Source organism: Sceloporus occidentalis, unplaced genomic scaffold, assembly GCF_023333645.1.
Source record: "Sceloporus occidentalis isolate IW3139 unplaced genomic scaffold, rSceOcc1.0.p SCAF_2, whole genome shotgun sequence".
Lineage (NCBI taxonomy): Eukaryota > Metazoa > Chordata > Lepidosauria > Squamata > Phrynosomatidae > Sceloporus > Sceloporus occidentalis.
In genome coordinates, this window is record NW_028316982.1 from 94226205 (window position 1) to 94246507 (window position 20303).

Below are 20303 nucleotides of genomic sequence, written 5' to 3' on the forward strand. Positions count from 1 at the left end.
GAGGATTTCCATGGTCAAACAAAGATTTGAACCTTGGTCTCTAGAATCATAATCAAACCATTACATCATGTTGCTACCATTCAGCAAAAAGAGAGAGATATTTTCCCTTTTCAATTAGGAGAAAAAGACTTGAAGGAACAAATGTATGTTAGGATGAAGGCATTCATCAGAAAAGCAAAGTCCATTTTTAGAAAAGGGAAGACATTTAACGACAGATTAAGGCTATCTACAAAAAATGTACTAACATTTACCTTTTCTTATCAAACTGAAGATCACTCATTAGTTTTGGTGGAACATTCAACATCAGTAAATAACTAGGTTGACTCAAAACATGGGAAACAGATTTTAAACAACTGTTAAAACTGTGGTTAACAAAAGAAACCACATCTTCAAGCAGTCTCACAATGTACAGGTAACCAACGTCAGTAGAGAAGATTATGACTAAAGCACAACAGTGTCATTACATTATGTTCCAGCTTGATTTTCAAGAGCCATTTTAGATTTTAGACAAATATTTGTGTATTTTCTAACCACTAGAAAATTAGGGATGCAATAAATTCTCATCCAATAAAGAAATGGGAGGAAGATATTTTTTTAAAAAGGGACCCAGTCTTAGACTTCTTTAGAGAAGCAAAAGTGCCTTCAGTTAGGGATGGAGGACTTGGTGGAGTTGAGAACATTACAGCAATGTTTCATGATTCCTATCATTTCCCACTTTGTTGCCCTGTTTCTGTATTTGAATAGCTGAATTACATCCCAGTATTCTGCAGTATTTCCAGGTTTTGTGACAGCACCTTTATGAACTTTTGACTGGTACAAAGCCTTAATAAGTCTAAAACATCGATATGTCCATTGTGTGTTAAACAGTGTTTTACACAGTCACTTTGAACATGACACTACAGAGCCAAAATGAAATGGGCCTGGAGGATTTCTCTTATTTTTGACCACATTTCCTCTTTTTAGATAAAGTGAATATCGTAAACCAGCACAGCCATTATAACCACACACCTGCAGTAAAACATTAATGCTTAGCTGTAGTTAAGGTTAGCTACCAGAAACCCAGCTGCATAACTGTGACTAAGCCTACTATTCAGTGGTTTCTGCTTCAAAGTAGCAAGAAAAGGGGCAGGAATACACTTTTAACTTCTAAAAGTGAGCACAAAGGACTAAAGCAGGTTTAGAAGTTTTTATGGTCTGTACATGCACCGAGAATCAAGTTCCACTTAAAACTGATTAAAAATGCTTAGAAATATTCAGTCCATACCGAAGATCTCATGACACCTGAGAAGAACCAAAGATGACCATACAGTACATGTTTTACTGGAAGAAAACAAAACCTACTAAAATGCAGCCTTCTATTACAGGTGAAGTCTCCCTTACCTGGAATTCCAAAATGTGAAATATTTCTAAATTCAAAATTTCCACATCAGTGGCTGAGATAGTGGCACCTTTACTTTCTGAAGGTTCATTGTATACAAAATTTGTTTCTTCAAAAATTTATTTAAAATATTGTGTATAAAATTACCCTCAAGGTAAGTGGATAAGGTATAGAAAAACATAAATGAATTTCATGTTTAGACTTGGGTCCCATCTCCAAGATTATGTATATGCAAACATTCCAAAATCTGAAAAAATCCAAAATCCAACACACTTCTAGTCCCAAGTATTTTGAGTAACCTATAATACTGAACAGATACACCAAAACTGTAGCTTAAACAGACACATAATAAACGCTACTTTTCCAGAAAGACCTAACCAGAAATCATAATTCATTATGTATTTTTCAAGAATAATAACAGAGATCAGATTTCTAATGAAGAAACATGTATGCCCAATTCCCATCCAAGCCTTTCATGTTAGCACCAAAACCTTTACTACTTGCACAGAGAATTTGTCAGGTTAACAGCTTTAAGTTAACAGATAGCAATAACGTCAGCATGACATGGGAAAGATCATCACAAAGAAGAAAAAAGGCTGCACTATTAATATGTCACAAGTCTCATCCCTTTTGATTTTCACTTCAAGCAAATCTAGAATGGATTCAGTAAGAAGATGCTTGGGGCCTCAGCTCATATTATACAATGGTAAGCTATTTAGACATAAAACCAATAATTTGGTACATTGCTACAAAGGAACTCAGGACTAGCACATGTAGGAACCACATATTCTTAAAATCTCACATTTACAAAGGATGAAACGAATCCCTTACTTAAGAGTATTTTAAAAGTTAGATAACCTTGTTTTATAAAAGCACAGTTATGTTGTTTTATGTACCTTACAACAAGTAGCTCAGCATCAAAAATCAGCCTTCAGTTTATCAGTTTAGCATTTGACTCTTTTGTAGGAATGGTTTATCTGACAATAATAATGATATAAGTGACAAAATAAAGTCCATCCCAGATATCCAGCTATGGCACACCCATGCTGGCAGTTTATTAGGAAGAAAGCCCAGGAAGGGGACCTGTATTCAACATACACTTAAAAAGCAACAGAAACAGTTTAAATGTTCTAGATCTGAAAGGATATAAAGGGGCTGTCCCATCATCAACCGAATCAAACATACAGGTTGAGTCTCTTTTATCCAGAATTCTGAAATACTCCAAAATTGTCCACATTGGTTGCTGAGATAGTGACACCTTTGACTTCTGATGGTTCAGTGTACGCAAATTTTGTTTTATGCACAACTGCTAAACTATATTATGCATAAGATTACCTTCAAACTATATTTTTAAGGTGCATGCAAAATATAATGAATTTCATGTTTAGACTTTAGTCCTATTCCCATAATATCTCATTATGTACATAGAAATATTCTAAAATCCAGAAAAAAAACCCCCAAAATCCAAAACACTTCTCACATTTCTGAGAAGGGAGACTCAACCAGCATTGGCTATTTAACATAATCCTGCCTCCTGTAGCTCTCCTTGGTCTCAGTTAAGTTTTTAAGGCATGTGACTGAGTGCTTTTTAACTTGAAGGGAAAGTAATGGTTTTAACATAGTAACTTGGACTTTATCACTGAGCTATATCTGTTCACATGCACCAAAAATGAAGCAGTTTATCCTATCAGGTGAATCTCCCTTATCCAAAATGCTTTGGACCAGCAGTCTTTTGGATTATGTACATAATATCTTGGAGATTTTGTGCATAAAACAAAATTTGTGTATACCGAACCATCAGAAAGCAAAGGTGTCACTACCTCCCCCGTCCATTTCAAATTTTCGAGCACTTCTAGTTTCAGATAAGGGATATTCATCCTATACCAAAGTTAATACAGGAACAGGCCCAATAATATAAGAGGAATATATGCAATTACATTTATACAGCAGGTCATTTGAATGTTGGTAACTCTCTGTTTACTTCTAAAGTCCAATCATAAATTGTCAAAATCCCACCGGTTTGGTTTTGTAAACTGAAAATTTCTAATTTGCATAAAATGAGCTTTTCCTTTAATCACATGTGCTTTTCATTATTTTACAGAAGCATAAACCATTTTATTCCATGTATTTCCATATAAAAATACACCCAACACAGTGACAAGAATGAAACTTTAATCAGATTTAAGTGGAGTTTTAACACTAAGATAAAGGGCTGTTAAACACAATAACAAACGGACATTTGATTTGTATGAGACATTATCCTGTACATGTCATTTTCTTGTTTTGTGTATCCTCAGTGCATAGCATTACACACAGAGCCACTGTTGCACAGCACAATAGTATCTGAAGAGGCTGAATCAGAATAAGGCTGCTTAACAGACAGATTTTTTTTAGTATATATATATATTCTATATGAAAACAGACTGAGAATTTTGAACTGGCGAAGTAAAGAGGCAGCTCTACCAAACACTGCAGTTAAAGCCTCCTTTTAGTGCACAGTTCCACCCCCTTCCATCTGCATGCATGACACATTTTTAACAGTATTTTAAAAAGGTAAACGAGGCACTTTGTGGCAACCACAGGCATCGTTAACATATTGCACGTTTGCTAGAATTTAAACATGGAACTGCACACTAGCACCCTACACTTTTCCCCCCTTAAAGCTGAAAACAATCGATGCTGCATGTAAACCTCCCTTCAGTTTACAACTTGTGCCACAGCAAAGAACCTTGGTGCTATTTTATACAACTGCCCTTCAGCTATTGTGACAAGCTATTTTAAATGGGACTACAGATGACTAGGGATGGCACAGGGCCTAAGAGTAAGCTCCTGTCAAAGTGATGCCTTCAAGTAATTTCAGACATGTAAGCTGCTGCACATCCAAGAATTTAGCACACAGTCCAGAAACTCAAGAAATTACCTAAGAAGAATGCATTTTCAAGCTAATGATGAATACTGTCATAAATAAAGTTTTAATTAGGACTCAGACCTTTCAGTCATAGCAATTCTTGCCATGTTCTATGGGGATGGTAGCTGAAATAAAGTATAGGAGAGTATGCATAATATATATTATATAATGTATATATATATATAATGCCATTTTCCTTTTCCAATGACTATACCATAAAAATGTAAGCAAGGCTTCTTGGAACCACTGACACATTCAAAATCCAAACCCTCATTCAAACCTTCACATTCCAAAGGAAGAACAACAGTGCAAAAGGCCACTCAACTATATCCAATCTGGCCCTTCCATGATAAGCAGTAGAATAGTACAAGACACCGAACACTGTCAACATCCAAAAGTTTTAAAGCACAAGATTTTTAGTTGGCTAATGAGGCTTTCAAATTGTTCAAGAGAAACCAGGTACAATGTGAGTCACTGAAGAAAAGTCAAAGGTGATTCGGTAGTTACCTCTTGCGAATCGGTTACTTCTATGGAATTGTAGAACTGGGTCAAACCTAGGAAGCCTTATCATTAGCTTTGAGAAAGTTTACATAATGGATGAAAGCTATGATCCTGTGCAGCTACATGCAAGTCTCACTAAAATCAATATGAAGTCATAGGCACGCAACTACACACAGGATTAGAAAGGGAGCAAAATTCACCAATGAATGTTAAAGGAGCATGACGCCCCTTTGTTCAGTATTCAGCCTGTGTTCTGCCTCAACTATTTACCATTTATACCCTTGTTATTAACGCTAATAGAGACTGGGCACAATGGATTCCAAATCCTTTTACTCAAGTGGAATAACCAATAAAGAACAAGTCAACGCCAATAAACCAATGGGATTTTACACAGTGAAAATTCAAAATAGCAATTCCAAATGTTTGAAAGACAAGATTTTTTTGATTTTCTTTTTTTCTTTTTCTTTTCTTAGAAAAAAATATTACTCTTACATTTATCATCCACAGCTCAGGGAATGGCAATTTTAACACACGAATACCTGTGTATGCCCATTTCTGACAGATAGCCTCCACATTTGTATGGTTAAGTCATTGTTACTGTTTCAAATGTAACCACTTTTTCATATCCCTTCATTTGTAGATCTTTTATGATGGTGTGGAAGGTTCATTCCTGTACCCCTAATACAGAACCACTCCCTCTAGCTGCCTTTTCTAGCACCATTATGCTTAAAAATAAAATAAAATGCACAAACAAGCAGTGACAGCGGCGATTCCTCAAATGTCCAGGATTTATTACTGTTGCATGCTAAAGAGGTGCATGTAAGTAAGCTGGAAATGGTACACAGTCCAGGGTCCAGCAAAAACATTCCTTTCTGAGCTTCTCTTTCCACTCTCCTACCCATATTACATACATTTGAATGCAGTAAAACCCGTTACTTCTCTGAGCCAACTTCAGACTTATCTGTTGCCACAAAAGTGCAAAGAAAGGGGCAGGATGTGAACCTGTGTATTAGAAAGAGATTTACAGGAACCTCAATTGGTGACAGAACACAAAAGGAAGATTCCTACGTATACACATCAGATCTGTCTCCACTTTTATAAAACTGGAATCAAATGGGAAAGTGCCATCTTTGTGTTTTCCTAATTGAAATTTAAATGTCCTCTTGACACAAAAAGGTATATACATAACATAGCTACGTAACCTTTTTTCAACGGGACAACAAGTGTCAAGCCCAATGGCTTCAGAGGGCAAATGAGATTGGTCAGGTAAAGAACTGTTCCTACAACTGATAATTGTGACACAATGTCCTATTGCCATTTCAAAAGGTCCATAATTCAGTTTATTCAAGTTTTCCTTTTTGTGGTATTTTTTCCCAAATAAAAAAAATATTTAGACTTTTGTAATCTGTGTATGCTGATCTTCATCAAAAGGTTCATTCTCTGGATCAGAGTCAGTGGTGTCAGAATATCTATAATGATCAGGTTCATTATCACTAACATCCGGTGTTACTGAAGTTGAGCTGCTAGCCTCTGGGTTTGATGGCTCTTCTACTGTTTTTGTGAAAAATAGCTTCACCTGGAGGAGGAATAAAAACAGAAATTAGTACGTATCTGCTCCAAGGAGAAAAGCTTAGCTTTCACATTGCTGGTATGAACTACTTCTATTCTTATGTTGGGAAAATTGAAGGTTTATTTATCTAAAATACTTATGAACCACTCTTTAACTTAAGGCAGCACGATGCATTGCAAAATGAAATAAATAATTTAAATTATCACACCAATTAAGAATAAAAAAGACAAGAGATAAAATAAATAGCTATACCTTCAGTATCATAAAGCAATTTAAAATGTCTGGGCAAGCAAATAGGTGTCGACCTAGTGATGAAAAGAATACATCAGCACCAATGTATCTACATGGAAAGGACGTTTTAGACCTAGGATGACCCAAAATGAAGGTGCTTTTCCTTTCTGTCATACACCATACTTAAAAACCCGCCTTCACCTGGTGATCTGACAGGCGATAAAGGTAAAGTACTGACAGGCTGATAAAGGTAAAGGTGTTCTTCAGTTATTTAGACAGTGCCAACTGCAAAACTGTAACAACATAATACAGAAACCCACACAGGGAACATATACCTTATGAAATGAAAGAAAGACTTGCCGGCAAAAAGAAAATTCTAGCCAGCAAAAAGAAAGGCTTGTTATTGCTTTTAAGCTTCCCATTTCAGTATACTGGGGGGGCGGGGAGGACTAGCAGGTTCCCCCCCCCCCCCCCCCCAGTATACTGGGAGTGCTACGCTCAAAGGCTGCAAAGTGTTGCTTTCTCTCTGGAAAACACTCTGTGGAAAGGCAACCAATGTGTCAAAGACTTGCACTGGTCCACAGACCACCACTTTGAGTAGCACTATTCTAAAAGGGACTGATCAAATATTTCACATTTGTACCGTAAGGATCTACCTACATAGCTTCTCCACATATTTACTTAAAGTGGTTTTTGCACCTCCTAAGTGATCTTCCATCAGTTACTCTCCCCTTCTCAATAGATTTAGCAGCCTCTTCAAGATTTCTTCTCCAAAATTGTTAGGGAAAAAATATATTTCTTTGGTATTCCAAAATTTAACATGTAATTATGAAATGGTAAATACTGAGGCGGTTAAAATTATATATCTTTCCCATAATATTTCAAACTTCACTTAACAGAATTCAGCATATCAAAATCAGCTGGATACATCTTCCAACTGACACTTCTGTTTTATTTATATGCAAGTACTGATAAAAAAATGGGGGAACACAAACAGTAGATTTCAGTAGAGTCAATGTACAATAATAGCTCTATACTAGCAAAAAAAATTTGCAGAAATAATCGTGTTGACCATTAAATATAACCCCAAATATCAAATACATATTGGTGATAATTAGGCCAATACAAAAGTACCAAAAAAATGTCATGCTAGCTTCTGAAGCTTACTAGCATTTAATCAGGCAAAGAATATACGTGATGGGGTTGTGCTCCTGGAGTCATAGGTTGCAGGTTTGCATTCTGTTTGTTTGCAATGTAACAGAAAGACTGTTCAAGCAGACAAAATGTTCATTCTCTGCCGCCCACTATCCACCCCAAAAGAGAGGAAGAGACATGGCAGGGCTAAGATAGGCCTGTTACAGACCGCCCAAAAGGGGCGGTCTTGGGCCGCTGCCAGTTGCAGTGGGGAGGAGCCGCAGCAGCCAAACCGCGCAACTCCTCCGCGCTGCAAAAAAGGAACGTGGAAATCGCGCTCCTTCCGGCAACCCAGAAGAGACGTCACAAGTGCCAAAGTGCGCACTCGCGACGTCTCTTCCGGGTTTGGACGTGCAGACGCAGAGTGTCCGCTACGTCAAGATGGCGGCGCCCGTCTATATAGGGCGCCGCCATTTTGATGTATCGATTACGCACGAGGGGCAAGGCACGTCCGGAAGCGCCGCCCCTCGCGCGTAATCGCGGTGCTATGATGGCGCCTCATGGGCCCATCTATAACGTGCCATAGTAAAGAAAGATCATTAAATTAAATACAGGATGCAGAATTTTCTTAAATCTGGCTATCTTATCATTATTTAAAGTTACAGACATTCTCGATTGGTTTGTAAAGCATTTACCCATGAGATGTAAAATAAAAAATGTATAACTTCCATGTACAGTACACCATTCAAATTCTATTATTTAATGCTTCAGATTTATACTCACCTTAAAGTTTGGAGAAAAGTAACGATTTGCCTTGTCTTTATTTGCCTTGTCCAAATCATTTTTTGTTAGAGTAAGTATTAGATATTCCTTGTCATTATCTGAACGCTCTGTACTGAAAATCCCATCAAGTTCCTGATCCCCAAGAAGACTTCCATTTTCTACTTTGTCTGAATTTTCCTCCAGTTCTGGTATGAAGAATGTGTTTACCCAGAAATGAAACATTTTTTCCTAAAGACAAAAGAGAATTTGCTTTAACATACAAGGGACAATTCATATACACTGTTAGGTAGTTACTGAAAGTTTGAAACCACAAACATGTTTATAAAACAATGGCAGAAGTGAGAAGTATTATAGTGGGGAGACTTCTGTTATTTCTTATGTTCATTTCTCTATCGACACAGAAAACGGAATTTCACTGTTATCCTTCTTCATGTTTCTTGTGGAGCTATCCACTTCAGTTTTGTTCCCCTAATGATTAACACAATTACCAAATTAAATATTTCCTCAATATTTAATATTTATAACAGAGTAAGATGTAGCCCTTGAGGGTGTTGAACTATAATTCCCATAAGCCCTAGATAGGATAGCCTGCCTGCCTGCCTTTAATTAATTAATTAATATGCCACCCTTTTCCCAAAATGTCTTTCATAGCAAAAATAAGATCAGCTTAAAAATTGCCAAAAAATAAAACAAAACTTATTATTAATCATCATCACCACTTTAAAACCATATTTTAAAATTTATAATTTCAAATTCTTCTTCTAGTCATACTAAACTCTGCACTACAAAATAAACCAGAAGTTGTACAGATTGCTCACTTGAACAAGGGCAGCATTATGAGCCAGAGTTCATCCCTCAGGCCTGGGCATTCAAAGTTAGCAGCATCTTTAGAGTCAATTTCAATAATTAAGATAAATTAAGTCAGGATAGCCACACAAATTTTATTTCTATTTGTCTAACATTGCATGTCTAACGTTTGTCAATTTCCTTGACCGTTATTCAAATTTAACTACATTTGTTGTTTTTTTAAATCATACATTAAATAAGGGTTTTATTAAATGGTTTAAGCTACACAAGTACTAAAATCCCCCCCCCCTTTTTTTTCCTGGGCAAGATATAAGTTTTAATATGACCTGTTTTCAGTATAGACTGTTAACCAAAGAAACACACCTGTTTTCAAACTGCATTAAAATTACAAAAAGATGGAAATGTCATTACAAATAATGTCCAGCACAGAAGTGGATAACGTATGGTTATTTCTGCTGTCCCTGGCTTACTTGACTCTCTCATGCTGCCCTTTTCTGATCAAGGAAATAAAATAAAACAGCTGAATTCTAGACATTTCGGTTTTGCCTCTTAACATTTTTGGAAGTCTTTAAGCAGAAAAGTGGCCTCTGTATTTGTTGAAGTTGTCCAAACCCATGCTCTAAAAAAATGACAAAAACATTTTTTTCTCGTTTTAAAAACAGACTAACAATTATATGAAAATTTGGATTTCTCTGAACATTCATTGTCAAAGATGGTTTAACTGAGGCCACATTAAGAAACTTAGTTTTAAAAATGCAATAAAATCAAGTTAGAAACTAGAATGTAAATATTTTAACAATGATTCTAGAAAGATTAAAAGATATCATTTTCTGCAGTTCTCCCTCCCCCCCCTTTTTTTTTTTTTTTTGCATCTCTCTTAATTTCTAATGAATTGTTTCTTCTTCCCTGTGGCCTTCATTCCTCATTCTGCCTCCACCCTGCAACATATACAAAGTGTTATGCTACCTGCCGTATATACTCGGCTATAAGTCAACCTCATGTATAAGTCGAGGGCAAGTTTTGGGGCAAAAATTATGGATTTTGATATGACCCGGGGATAACTTAGGAGCATGTAGCAAAGGATATAAATGATAAAGCTAAGAATAAAAATGACAAAGAACTTTTAAAAATTCCAGCTGATACAGCTGTTTGCACTCTTACTAAAAGCTGGATGGATGAGAAAATAGAGAGGGGTAAGTGTTTCCAGATGGATATGCTCTTCAGGGGATGGTTCTTTTTTTTTTTTGACTAAAATTCCTAGACTTATACATGAGTATATACAGTACTTCAATTCAGCCCTAGTGTTAACAGGAGACAAAATCACAAATTTCTGTCCATTACTCTCTTCAAAAGCATGCCTCAAATATATGGAAGTGTCTATTCCCAGGTTTAGGAGGAGGGGTAGTTGAAAATTTTCAGTTACTTTACCTAGTTTCTAAACAACATTAGTGGAAATTCAATATAGCACTAACAGAAATGTTCTGTTCTGTTCCAGTGGAAAATTTACAGTTTACATTTAACTGAGTAAAATTCTGCTGCTGCAATGAGTGAAATGTTCTTAATTGCAGAATGAAGCCAAGTTGACTTTGAGTGTCACCCTGAACCCATTTCTTTAATAAATTTACAGCGCTTTATAAATAAAGGTTAATAATAAATAATAATAATAATAATAATAATAATAATAATAATAATAATAGTTCTGTTTTTGCCTTTTCCTTTCATCCAGTGCCGCTGTAAAAATATGTATTTTATTACTGACTAGCCAGTTTTCAAGCTAGAAACTACTAAGGCTTCCATCAGATTCAAGTTAAGAGCCTTGCGTGGCCTACAAGAAACAAACTTAGATATAATATAGAATTAATTAAAAATTGGTGCTTTCTCTAACATCTTGGAAAACTGGTTTGAGCATTCTTTCTTCTGTTGCTTAATTTGTTCTCTCTCTTTTTAATGTAAAGCATTCAAGTACAGAAATGCTGTGATTTGTTTTTGAAAAACTAGCGACATTTTTGTGCTCAACTACATATAATAATGTCTGAACTCCTGTTTTAAGAGAAAGAACAAACCCAAAATCAACATTTTAAAATGGTTTACTGCCTGAATTAAAGAAATTGGTGATGATATAGTGTGGTACCTGTTCTTGAAAAACATGCACTTGAAAACTGGTGCTGATACAGACCACTTTGGCTCCAAGCTAAAAAGTAGTGACAAGAGAGGAAATTCAAGACCTCACTGACAAATTACAAACAAAACTAATTTCCAGGTCCAGGTGGTTCTTAAAGAACTCAAAAATGAAACTGCTGAACTTCTTTACTAAAATATGTAATATGTCTCAAAGATGAGCCTCGCAGTACAGGACTGGAGAGTGGCAGTTTTCAAAGGGCGATATTGGAAAGATCCAAGAATCTACAAACCAATAAGCTTAATTTCCATTTCAAGTAAATTCATGGAAAGTGTTATTAAAGATTCTCAAGCATATAGATGAGTCCCAAAAAACCCCCACATGGCTTCAGTAAATCTATGTATAGTCTTACAAACCTTGTCGAGTTCTTTGAAAATGTCATAAAAATGTCAACAAGAGTGATCTGGCTGATATTATATACTTGGGCTTTGAAAAGTGTTTTGTTTCACACCAAAGACAACTCACAAAATGTACCAGTTGTGGGATAAGAAGACGAGTGATCTTATCCCATGTTTCAAATTATGTTTTACCATTTTATAAATAGCTTTCGGTCTAAATAGGAGTCTTAGTGGACCACAGGCTGAACATAGGTCAGCAATGTGATGCATCAGCTAAGAAAGCCAATGCAATTCTAGGCTGCATCAATATGAGTATAGTATCTAGGTCAAGGAAAGTAACAGTACCATGCTATTCTGCTTTGGTCAATTCTCACTTGGAATATGGCATCCAGTTCTGAGCACCACAATTCAAAAAGGATGACAAGCTAGAAAGTGTCCAGAGGAGGGCAACCAAGATAGTGAAAGGTCTAGAAACGTGGACAAGCTGGAACATGTCCAGAGGAAGGTGACCAAAGAAAGGTCTGGAAACCATGCCCTATGAAGAGCAGTTTAGAGAGCTGGGTGGTTAGCCTGGAGAAAAGAATGTTAAGGGGTGACATGATAGCCGTGATTAGATATTTGAAGGGATGTCATATTGAGGATGGCACAAGCTTATTTTCCGCTGCTCCAAAGACCAGGATCTGGAGCAACAGATTCAAGGTACAGGAAAAGAGATTCCATTTGAACATTAGGAAGAACTTCCTGGCAGCTAGAGCTGTTTGATAGTGGAACATGTTGCCCCAGAGACTAGTGTAGTCTCCTACTTTGCAAGTTTTTAAACAAGGCTGAATGTCCACCTGTCTGGAGGGCTTTAATTGTAGATTCCTGCATGTCACAGGGGTTGGACTGGATGGCCCTTGTTATCTCTTCTGACTCTATGATTCTATGATTTAAATCAGTGGACCCCAAACTTTTTAGGACTGCCACCCTCTTTCCTCTTTGGTGACAATCCTAGCATCCCCTAACACCTATTTCTTGATATTAAGTCTACTGTTCCACTGCAAATTTAAAATAACCAATCTTGGTCACTACTCCCTTTGCATTGAGTCACCCTGGGAGCAGCAAATGACTGAGCAGCAACCAAGAAGCACAAAGAATGAGCTAGGGTGTTGCATTGTTTTAAAGTGTTTTAAACATTTTTACCTTTTTAATTGTATTTTATTATTTTAACATGTACTGTAATTTGTTTTAATATTGTAACAATTTAATTCTATTTTAATGTACCATTGCTTTTAATTGTACTGGTTTTTTTTTAATACAGTACTGTAAACTATCCTGAGTCGCAGTTTTGGGGAAAGGGCAGGATATAAATAAATATAATCATAATCATAATTACCACCACCACCACCACCACCACCATCATCTTGCCTGTGCTGGCTTTGGGGTAAAGGCCAGTGCAGGCAAGAGGCCTCTCAGTCGCTGCTCGACTGGCTGCTGGTCACTATTCCCTTTGCACCAGATCACCGTCAGAGTAGTTCTGTCCATATGGTTTGAAGTCTAACCAAGCAGCTGGCTGAGCATTGTCTAAGAAGGCTCTCACTCATTCTGGCTTTGTGGCAAAGGCCACTGCGGGCAAGAAGCTTGTTGGTCACTGCTCAGTCAAGTTCCTCTTCTCTCTGCCTGTCTGATGAAATAAAGCAAAAGCAGGCTAGAGCACATAAAGCTTAAGCAGGGTCTCAAACATGAAATATCTTTTTTGGCACTGCTTCTTCTCCAATGCTACGGAATCTAACTCCTTGCTACAGTCAGTCAGTCTGTCCCCAAACGGTACTGCTCCAAACAACAGAAATGATGCCTTGAGCCCAAGCCATGCAAGAGTTTCCCACCACTAGTGAAAACATGCATTGAAGAGGATGAGTTCATGCAGGCAGGTGAAGAGCGGGAGATACAACCACATGAAGTGAGGCTTTGTGATGGTTTTAAGGGAACTTGAAAAGAGGTTTCATGCAACCCTCATCCCCAACATAGTCCTAAAGGTCTGTTGTCTTTCTTGTGCATCAATACTTTAACTGAAGGCCCTCTGCCATCCCCTTTTCCCCTCACCACCACCCCTGCTGCCCCTTTTCCCTCTCATCGCCCCCCTGGACCTTTCAACTGTGTGTGTGTGTGTGTGTGTGTGTGTGTGTGTGTGAACTGACAGTAGCACTGAAGCAAGTCTGGATTTCACAGCTGGACAGAGTATTGTCTGGCTCCTAAGAGTCCAGCCAACCACAAACTGACCAGTCCTATCAAAATGTTCACATGTTGAAATCAATTTAAACAGATACAGTTTGTTTGAAACTGTAAGCCAATCTACAAGATAAATTATTAACCCTCAGCTAATAAACATGTTCAAAATAATATAATGATATTATAGAGCATGTGTGCATCATTATATTACATGGCTATTCTGGTGTGTCTATACGCCAACTGCCACAAGTACTGATTCTTCTTTTGCAGCAATAATTTTTAAAAAAAACATGGCCAAGTAAATATTAATCATATCCACACTACTTTCCCTGACCTTTCACTGACTTTCCCAAAAATGGTCCCCCTGCAAGTACAGTGGGCTCTGGGTCCACAGATTCAACCAACTACACATAAAAAATAATGAAATATGACCAGAATTTTTGGGGGAGGAGGAATAATGAAAATATTTGAAAACACTGAAATACAGTACATGCAATACTTTTTCCCCCAGATCAAATTTAGACTTATTTTACAACTTTAGTAACATAAAATGTAACTAAATGTCTCATACAACCATAATGTTAGGGACTACGCTAGCAGCATATTTGGATATCAAGTTTAATCCAACACTGAAAACACTGAACTCTCCAACAGTGTAATATCATACACATGCATTTGTGAACTAATCTGTCATATAACCCACATACAAATCTCTGAAAATATTGGCATCAAAAATCTCTAATCAAAATCAGTTTATGTAAGACTGACTTTTGAATGAGTCTTCATATTTGTCTTTATTAATATAGACTATTCACAGATTATCCCAAGATGCCCATTGTCCTGTCTCTCATTGTTTTAATGATTTAAAATTGTATTTTTTTACTGTTATGTAAGATTTATTGTGATGTTGTTGGGGAGGAGGAGATAGTGGTATTTTTATACTGTATATATTTTATCATTGTTGTGAGCCGCCTCGATCCTATGGGAGAGGCAGGATAGAAATAAATTATTATTGATGTTGTTGTTGTTGTTAATGAAGTTCAAAAACTTAAGCTTTTTGACCACTCCTGCCTTTTCAGTTGGCATGAAATAATCCATATGATGTGGATTGCTCTTCTGCACCATCCAGAGAATGACAGCATCTATTAGGAGCAGAAATGCATCTTGGATTTGAGTGTTGTATATGTCTACAGTATGCACAGGAATTACTGTTCTCCATTCCTTTAGTATGCCTTACTTATAAAGTTCTTGCAACTTCAAATGACTATACCTTTCAATTGAGTTTTTTTGTACAATCTCCAAAGTTTTTTTCCTTTGAAGGACATGTCCTTAGGGGGGGAAACCCCCAGCAAAAATGTTCTCTTGGTAATTTTTCTAGTTTTCTCCCAGACTTTCATATCTCTGATCTAGAGCACTGACACTTTATTTGGCCAGAGTAAGTATCTGGCCATTTGTTATTATTTTACTGATAATTCTACTGATAACATCAAATGGTAAGGGGAAAAAGTTTTCACTAGTTTAGCTGAATATTAGTATTACATGTTTATGATGAAGACATCCAAATTCTCCAATGTAACAAGGCAGGTAACACTGGGAAATGTTTTCAATATTAGATCACCTGGTTTGACAACAGTACATGTGAAAGGGGTCTAGGTGTCATAGGCTGCTGCCACACTGGAATGCAGTTTGACACAGCTTTAACTGCCATGGCTCCATTCTATGATTTGTAGTTTGTTGTAGCATCAGAGCTCTGACAGAGAAGGCTAAGTATCTCACAAAACTACAAATCACAGAGGTCAATAGCGTTGAGCTATAGCAGTTAAAGTGGTGTCAAACTACATTAATTCTACAATGCAGTTTGTAGAATTATAGCAGCCTCAGTAGACCACAAGCTAAACATGGGTCAACAGTGTGATTCAGCAGCTAAAAAAGCCAATGTGATTCTAGTCTGCATCAACAGGAGTATAATGTCTACACTGAGCGAAGTAGCAGTACCACTCTATTCTGCTCTGGTCACAGCTCACTCGGAATATTGTGTGCAGTTCTGGACACCACAATTTAAGAATGCTATTGATAAACTGAAACATGTCTAGGGAGGGTGACCAAAGAAAGTCTGGGGAACAAGCCCTATGAGGAGTGGTTTAGAATATGTTTAATCTGGAAAAGAGAAGGTTAAGAGGTGACATGATAGCTATGTTTAAATACGTGAAAGATATCATACTGAAGAAGGAAGGCACAGCAATGGATTGAAAGAGTCCACCTTAGCATTAGGAAGAACTTACTGATGGTAAGAACTGTTCAACAGTGAAATACGTTGAGTGTAGTAGAGTCATGTTCTTTGGAGGTTTTTAAACAGAGGCTAAGTGGCCACCTTTGATTATGTATTCCTGCATGGCAGAGGGTTGGACTGGATAGCTATTGTGGTCTCATCTAACTCTATGATTTACTGTTTTTTTTGTGAAATGTTATGACCTAGCAAGGGCAATAAACTCATTTTCATCCATTTTCAATAAGTATTAAAGACACACCGATGAAGGGAGTTTAAAATCACTCTCAACTGATGTTACAATAATTATGGAGATAAAGAACGTGAGGGATGCAAAGGATTTCAGATGAAGCCTGGATAACTATCTCATTCGTGACAGAGGAAGCTTATTTATTTCCTTTTTAAAAGGATAATAAGCTCAGGTACTTCTCAGTCCTATTCTGAAGCGATCATAGAAAAAAATTCACAGCATCAGTAATTGTAACTTTACTTGTGTGGGTATATTATGCCCCCCCCAAAAAAAACACCTAGAAACTAATACAGGACCCCCTGTGGATAACAAAATCAGTGGATGCTCAAGTCCCATTAAATAAAATGGTATAATAAAATGATGTCCCTTATATAAAATGGATAAATCGAGGTTTGCTTTTTGGAATATGTATTTTTAAACTGTAGATGCTTGAGTCTGTGGATATGGAAAGCCGGCTGTACTGTTGCATCTCTGTTTACAAGATTTTAAAACAGTCTTGTAAATGCTGTTATCTATTCTATTTAGGAAACACAAAATCACTATGGTAATGTTTTTGAAACTATCAAATACCACCAAATCAAAAGTTCGGGTTGTTGTTGTTTTTTGCTGATCAACAAACTAGTGTGCTTGAAAGAAAGGTAATTCTGTTGATTGCAAGAATGAGGTATCCAGTAGGGGTCTACTTGTACTACAGTACTACTTGGTGTACTGAAGTGGATTACAACAGCGAAGAATAATCGATGAAATCAGAACCTAAAAATGTTTCTAAAGCTCATCTATTAATTTAAGACTTGGCAAGGCAGATTCACTATTTATGGCTCAACATGCTGTTCTTTCAGTGAATTTTTTAAAATGCTTTTACAGGATGTATAGTTTACTGAAGCTGACTTAGCTACTCTGTGGGATGGCCTTTATATAGCCAATAACTTATTCCTTCAATATCAATATTCATTGGTAGGTTTTCTGTGAGAAATTTGTAACACAAAATCAGGCATACTTTTCTGTAAGTTATTCTCTTCCAGCGGGGGCCTACCCATCTAACCTTCTATAAAGAACTATAAAAAAACCCACTTCCGGTTAAAATTGCATAACCTGACCGCTGCCCTGTGATTGCTGTAATGGGATTTTATACTGTTTGATGTTTTTATGATGGGTATTTTAGATATGATTGCCATTGTATAGAGATTTCTGGTTGTAATCCCACTTCGATCCGTTGGGAGAAGCGGGAAAATACAAATAAACTTATTATCATTATCATTCTCCTTGTTGTTCCAAATTCACATGTTGTCATACGCACAAGAGCAAAGATAGGGCCAGGGCCATCTAAACATTATTTTCAGGAAAATCAACAGTATTTTCCTCATTTATGACTGTACAGCAATTAGCCATGCCTCAAATTAACCATAATTTTGTATTTTAACTTGATTTGTACTGGCAGTTATTAAGATGCAAAACACAGAAATGGCAGGAACCATGTTTCTGGAATAGTTCATCATAATTAATAACTCAATGAGGATCACACAATCTGGCTTAGAAAAATTAATTCTCATTATGACTCCTGCAAAATCTCTGTAAGGAAAGCATTTTTGTTCCTATCAGCATCAATCTGAGAAAATTCCAGATACAATTGTCTTTTTCCTGAAAACATTACAAGTGTCACATGTAAGTACAGCTTGCTTTTTTAACCATTCGCAAATTAAATCCCTGGTTTGGTAATAAAGCAGGTTTTCTTGTAGGAAGACGTGGCAGCAATAAGATGAAAATGTCTTCAGTACTTTTTCTGGGCTTGAACTAAACATAGTTTAACTGACCAGGAACCAACATTATATTTGTGCCCAGTGGCTACAAATTTCTCTTTCTTTCCTGGAAACATGTCAGGGACTAGCAGCCAACCGCTCAGGACTGGTACCATGGATGAACACTTTGAGTAGCACCAATCTAGGGAAAACTGGTAGGCATTGGGAGGGAGGGATACTTTCACACAGACTGAGTCAGAGAATTAAAATATATGGCAAGAAAGGCAAACCAAATATTAAGTAAGGCTATTCAACAAAAAAAAGAGAAAGACTCTCAGACTAAATCCGATGACAAACCACCATCCATCCCTCACCACAGCTCTTTCATGATCTGCTACTTGTACAGCCAAAAAAACAAAGAGATGCTATGGCAGCCAGGGTGGTCACTGGAAGATCTAGAGATGACCACATTACACCTATATTAAAGTTTCTTCACTAGCTGCATATTAATTTCCGGGCACAATACAAGGTGTTGGTTATAACCTTTAAAGCCCTTTATGGCTTAGGTCCAGCCTACCTATGGGATCACCTTCTCCCATATAATCCACCCTGCACATGGAGGTCCTCAAATAAAAACTTATTGCAGCCAGCTAAAACTAGGCTGGCTGCAGTTACCCAGAGGACCTTCTCTTTAGCCGTTCCCAAATTATAGAATAGCCTGTCAGAAGAGATTCGAAGTATTACTAGTCTTCATTGCTTCAAAAAGGCTGTCAAGACATATCTCTTCTGGCATGCCTTTCCAGGTTAAGATGAACTCCCAGTAACTTTGCATTTATTCATTTGACAATTGTCCTAACTGCTTCTCTCCTGTTTTTAATAATTGTTTTAATAACTGTCCAATAATCTAATTGTATTTTATTGTGGATGGGAGGTTAGGGAGGGTTTGGGATATAATGAAACATGCTATTATTGAATTTTATGGATCTTTAGTGTAAGTCACTTTGATCGTTTGGAGAAGCGAGATATAAATAAATATGATGATGATGATGATGATGAGAGAAGATCATTGGCTATATAACTTCAACAATTTCACATAATTCCTTTCCATACGCACTGTGACTGAACAATGCTGATGAGACTTGTACTTTCGATTACATGGTTATCTCTGGTATGAAAAAGCTAAAGCTGGCTCAAGTTTTAATCACCATTATGTGAGATTATCATTACTGTGTATTTGGAACTGATAAAAAGCCAAATTTCATTCAAAGTGTTTGATGTTCACCTATGGAAGCATTTTTAAGAGAAAAATATACCAAAGTTAATTGGGTGACACACAAAGACTTGTTGATAACAGAAAATAGTCAATATATATTGAAATCAAGAAAAAAATTTGTCTGAAAGATTTGCTTTTTAAACTTTTTTTAAGAGAAAATTGATTGAAAGATTCAAAATGGATTAAAAAATGCAAGACCTTGAAACAACTAAAGCTGAGTTTGAAATCCAACAATGTACTGATGATGAACATTTGATGTCTAAATTGCTGCTGAGATTCGAAACGGAAGGGCAACAGGAAAAAGATTCAATTCAAATTCAATTCAAGTGAAACAATGGGAAAAGATGTGGTCAAAGAGCTTGACATTTACTTTGAGTTATGATTTGAGGGAGAACTTTTACAAGACTATGTATAGATGGTATTTAATACTGGACAGGCTATCAAAAATGTTTTAAAATAGTTCAAATATATGTTGAAAGTGTAAACATAAGACAGAGAGACCTTTCACCAAATGTGGTAGACTTGTAATAAAGGACAGAAATATTGGACTCAGATACATTTAATATTGAAGGACATTTTAAAAGTTAAAATACAGCTAAACCAAACACTGTCGGGAATGCCTGTTGCAGTGACAGACTCGATTAAGGCTAACAATCAGAAGTCCAATCCAGTCATAACAACACTATTAGTCAATGAGTCCACTGTCCAGATGCGCCAAGTTTGTAGTCTGAGGGGATTCAC

At 36.7% G+C, this 20303-nt stretch overlaps 1 protein-coding gene across 1 annotated transcript in view; it reads right to left on the reverse strand.

The window, feature by feature from the left end:
• Window positions 1-2389: 2389 nt before the first annotated feature.
• Window positions 2390-20303, reverse strand: part of PTEN (phosphatase and tensin homolog) — a 70508-nt gene continuing 52594 nt past the window's right edge. The window contains exons 8-9 of the mRNA XM_089510352.1: window positions 8506-8733; window positions 2390-6363 (exon numbers count right to left, since the gene is read on the reverse strand). Of these exons, the coding sequence (XP_089366478.1) occupies window positions 6178-6363; window positions 8506-8733 (414 nt within the window). The 3' untranslated portion in view covers window positions 2390-6177. The remainder of the gene's footprint in view (window positions 6364-8505; window positions 8734-20303) is intronic.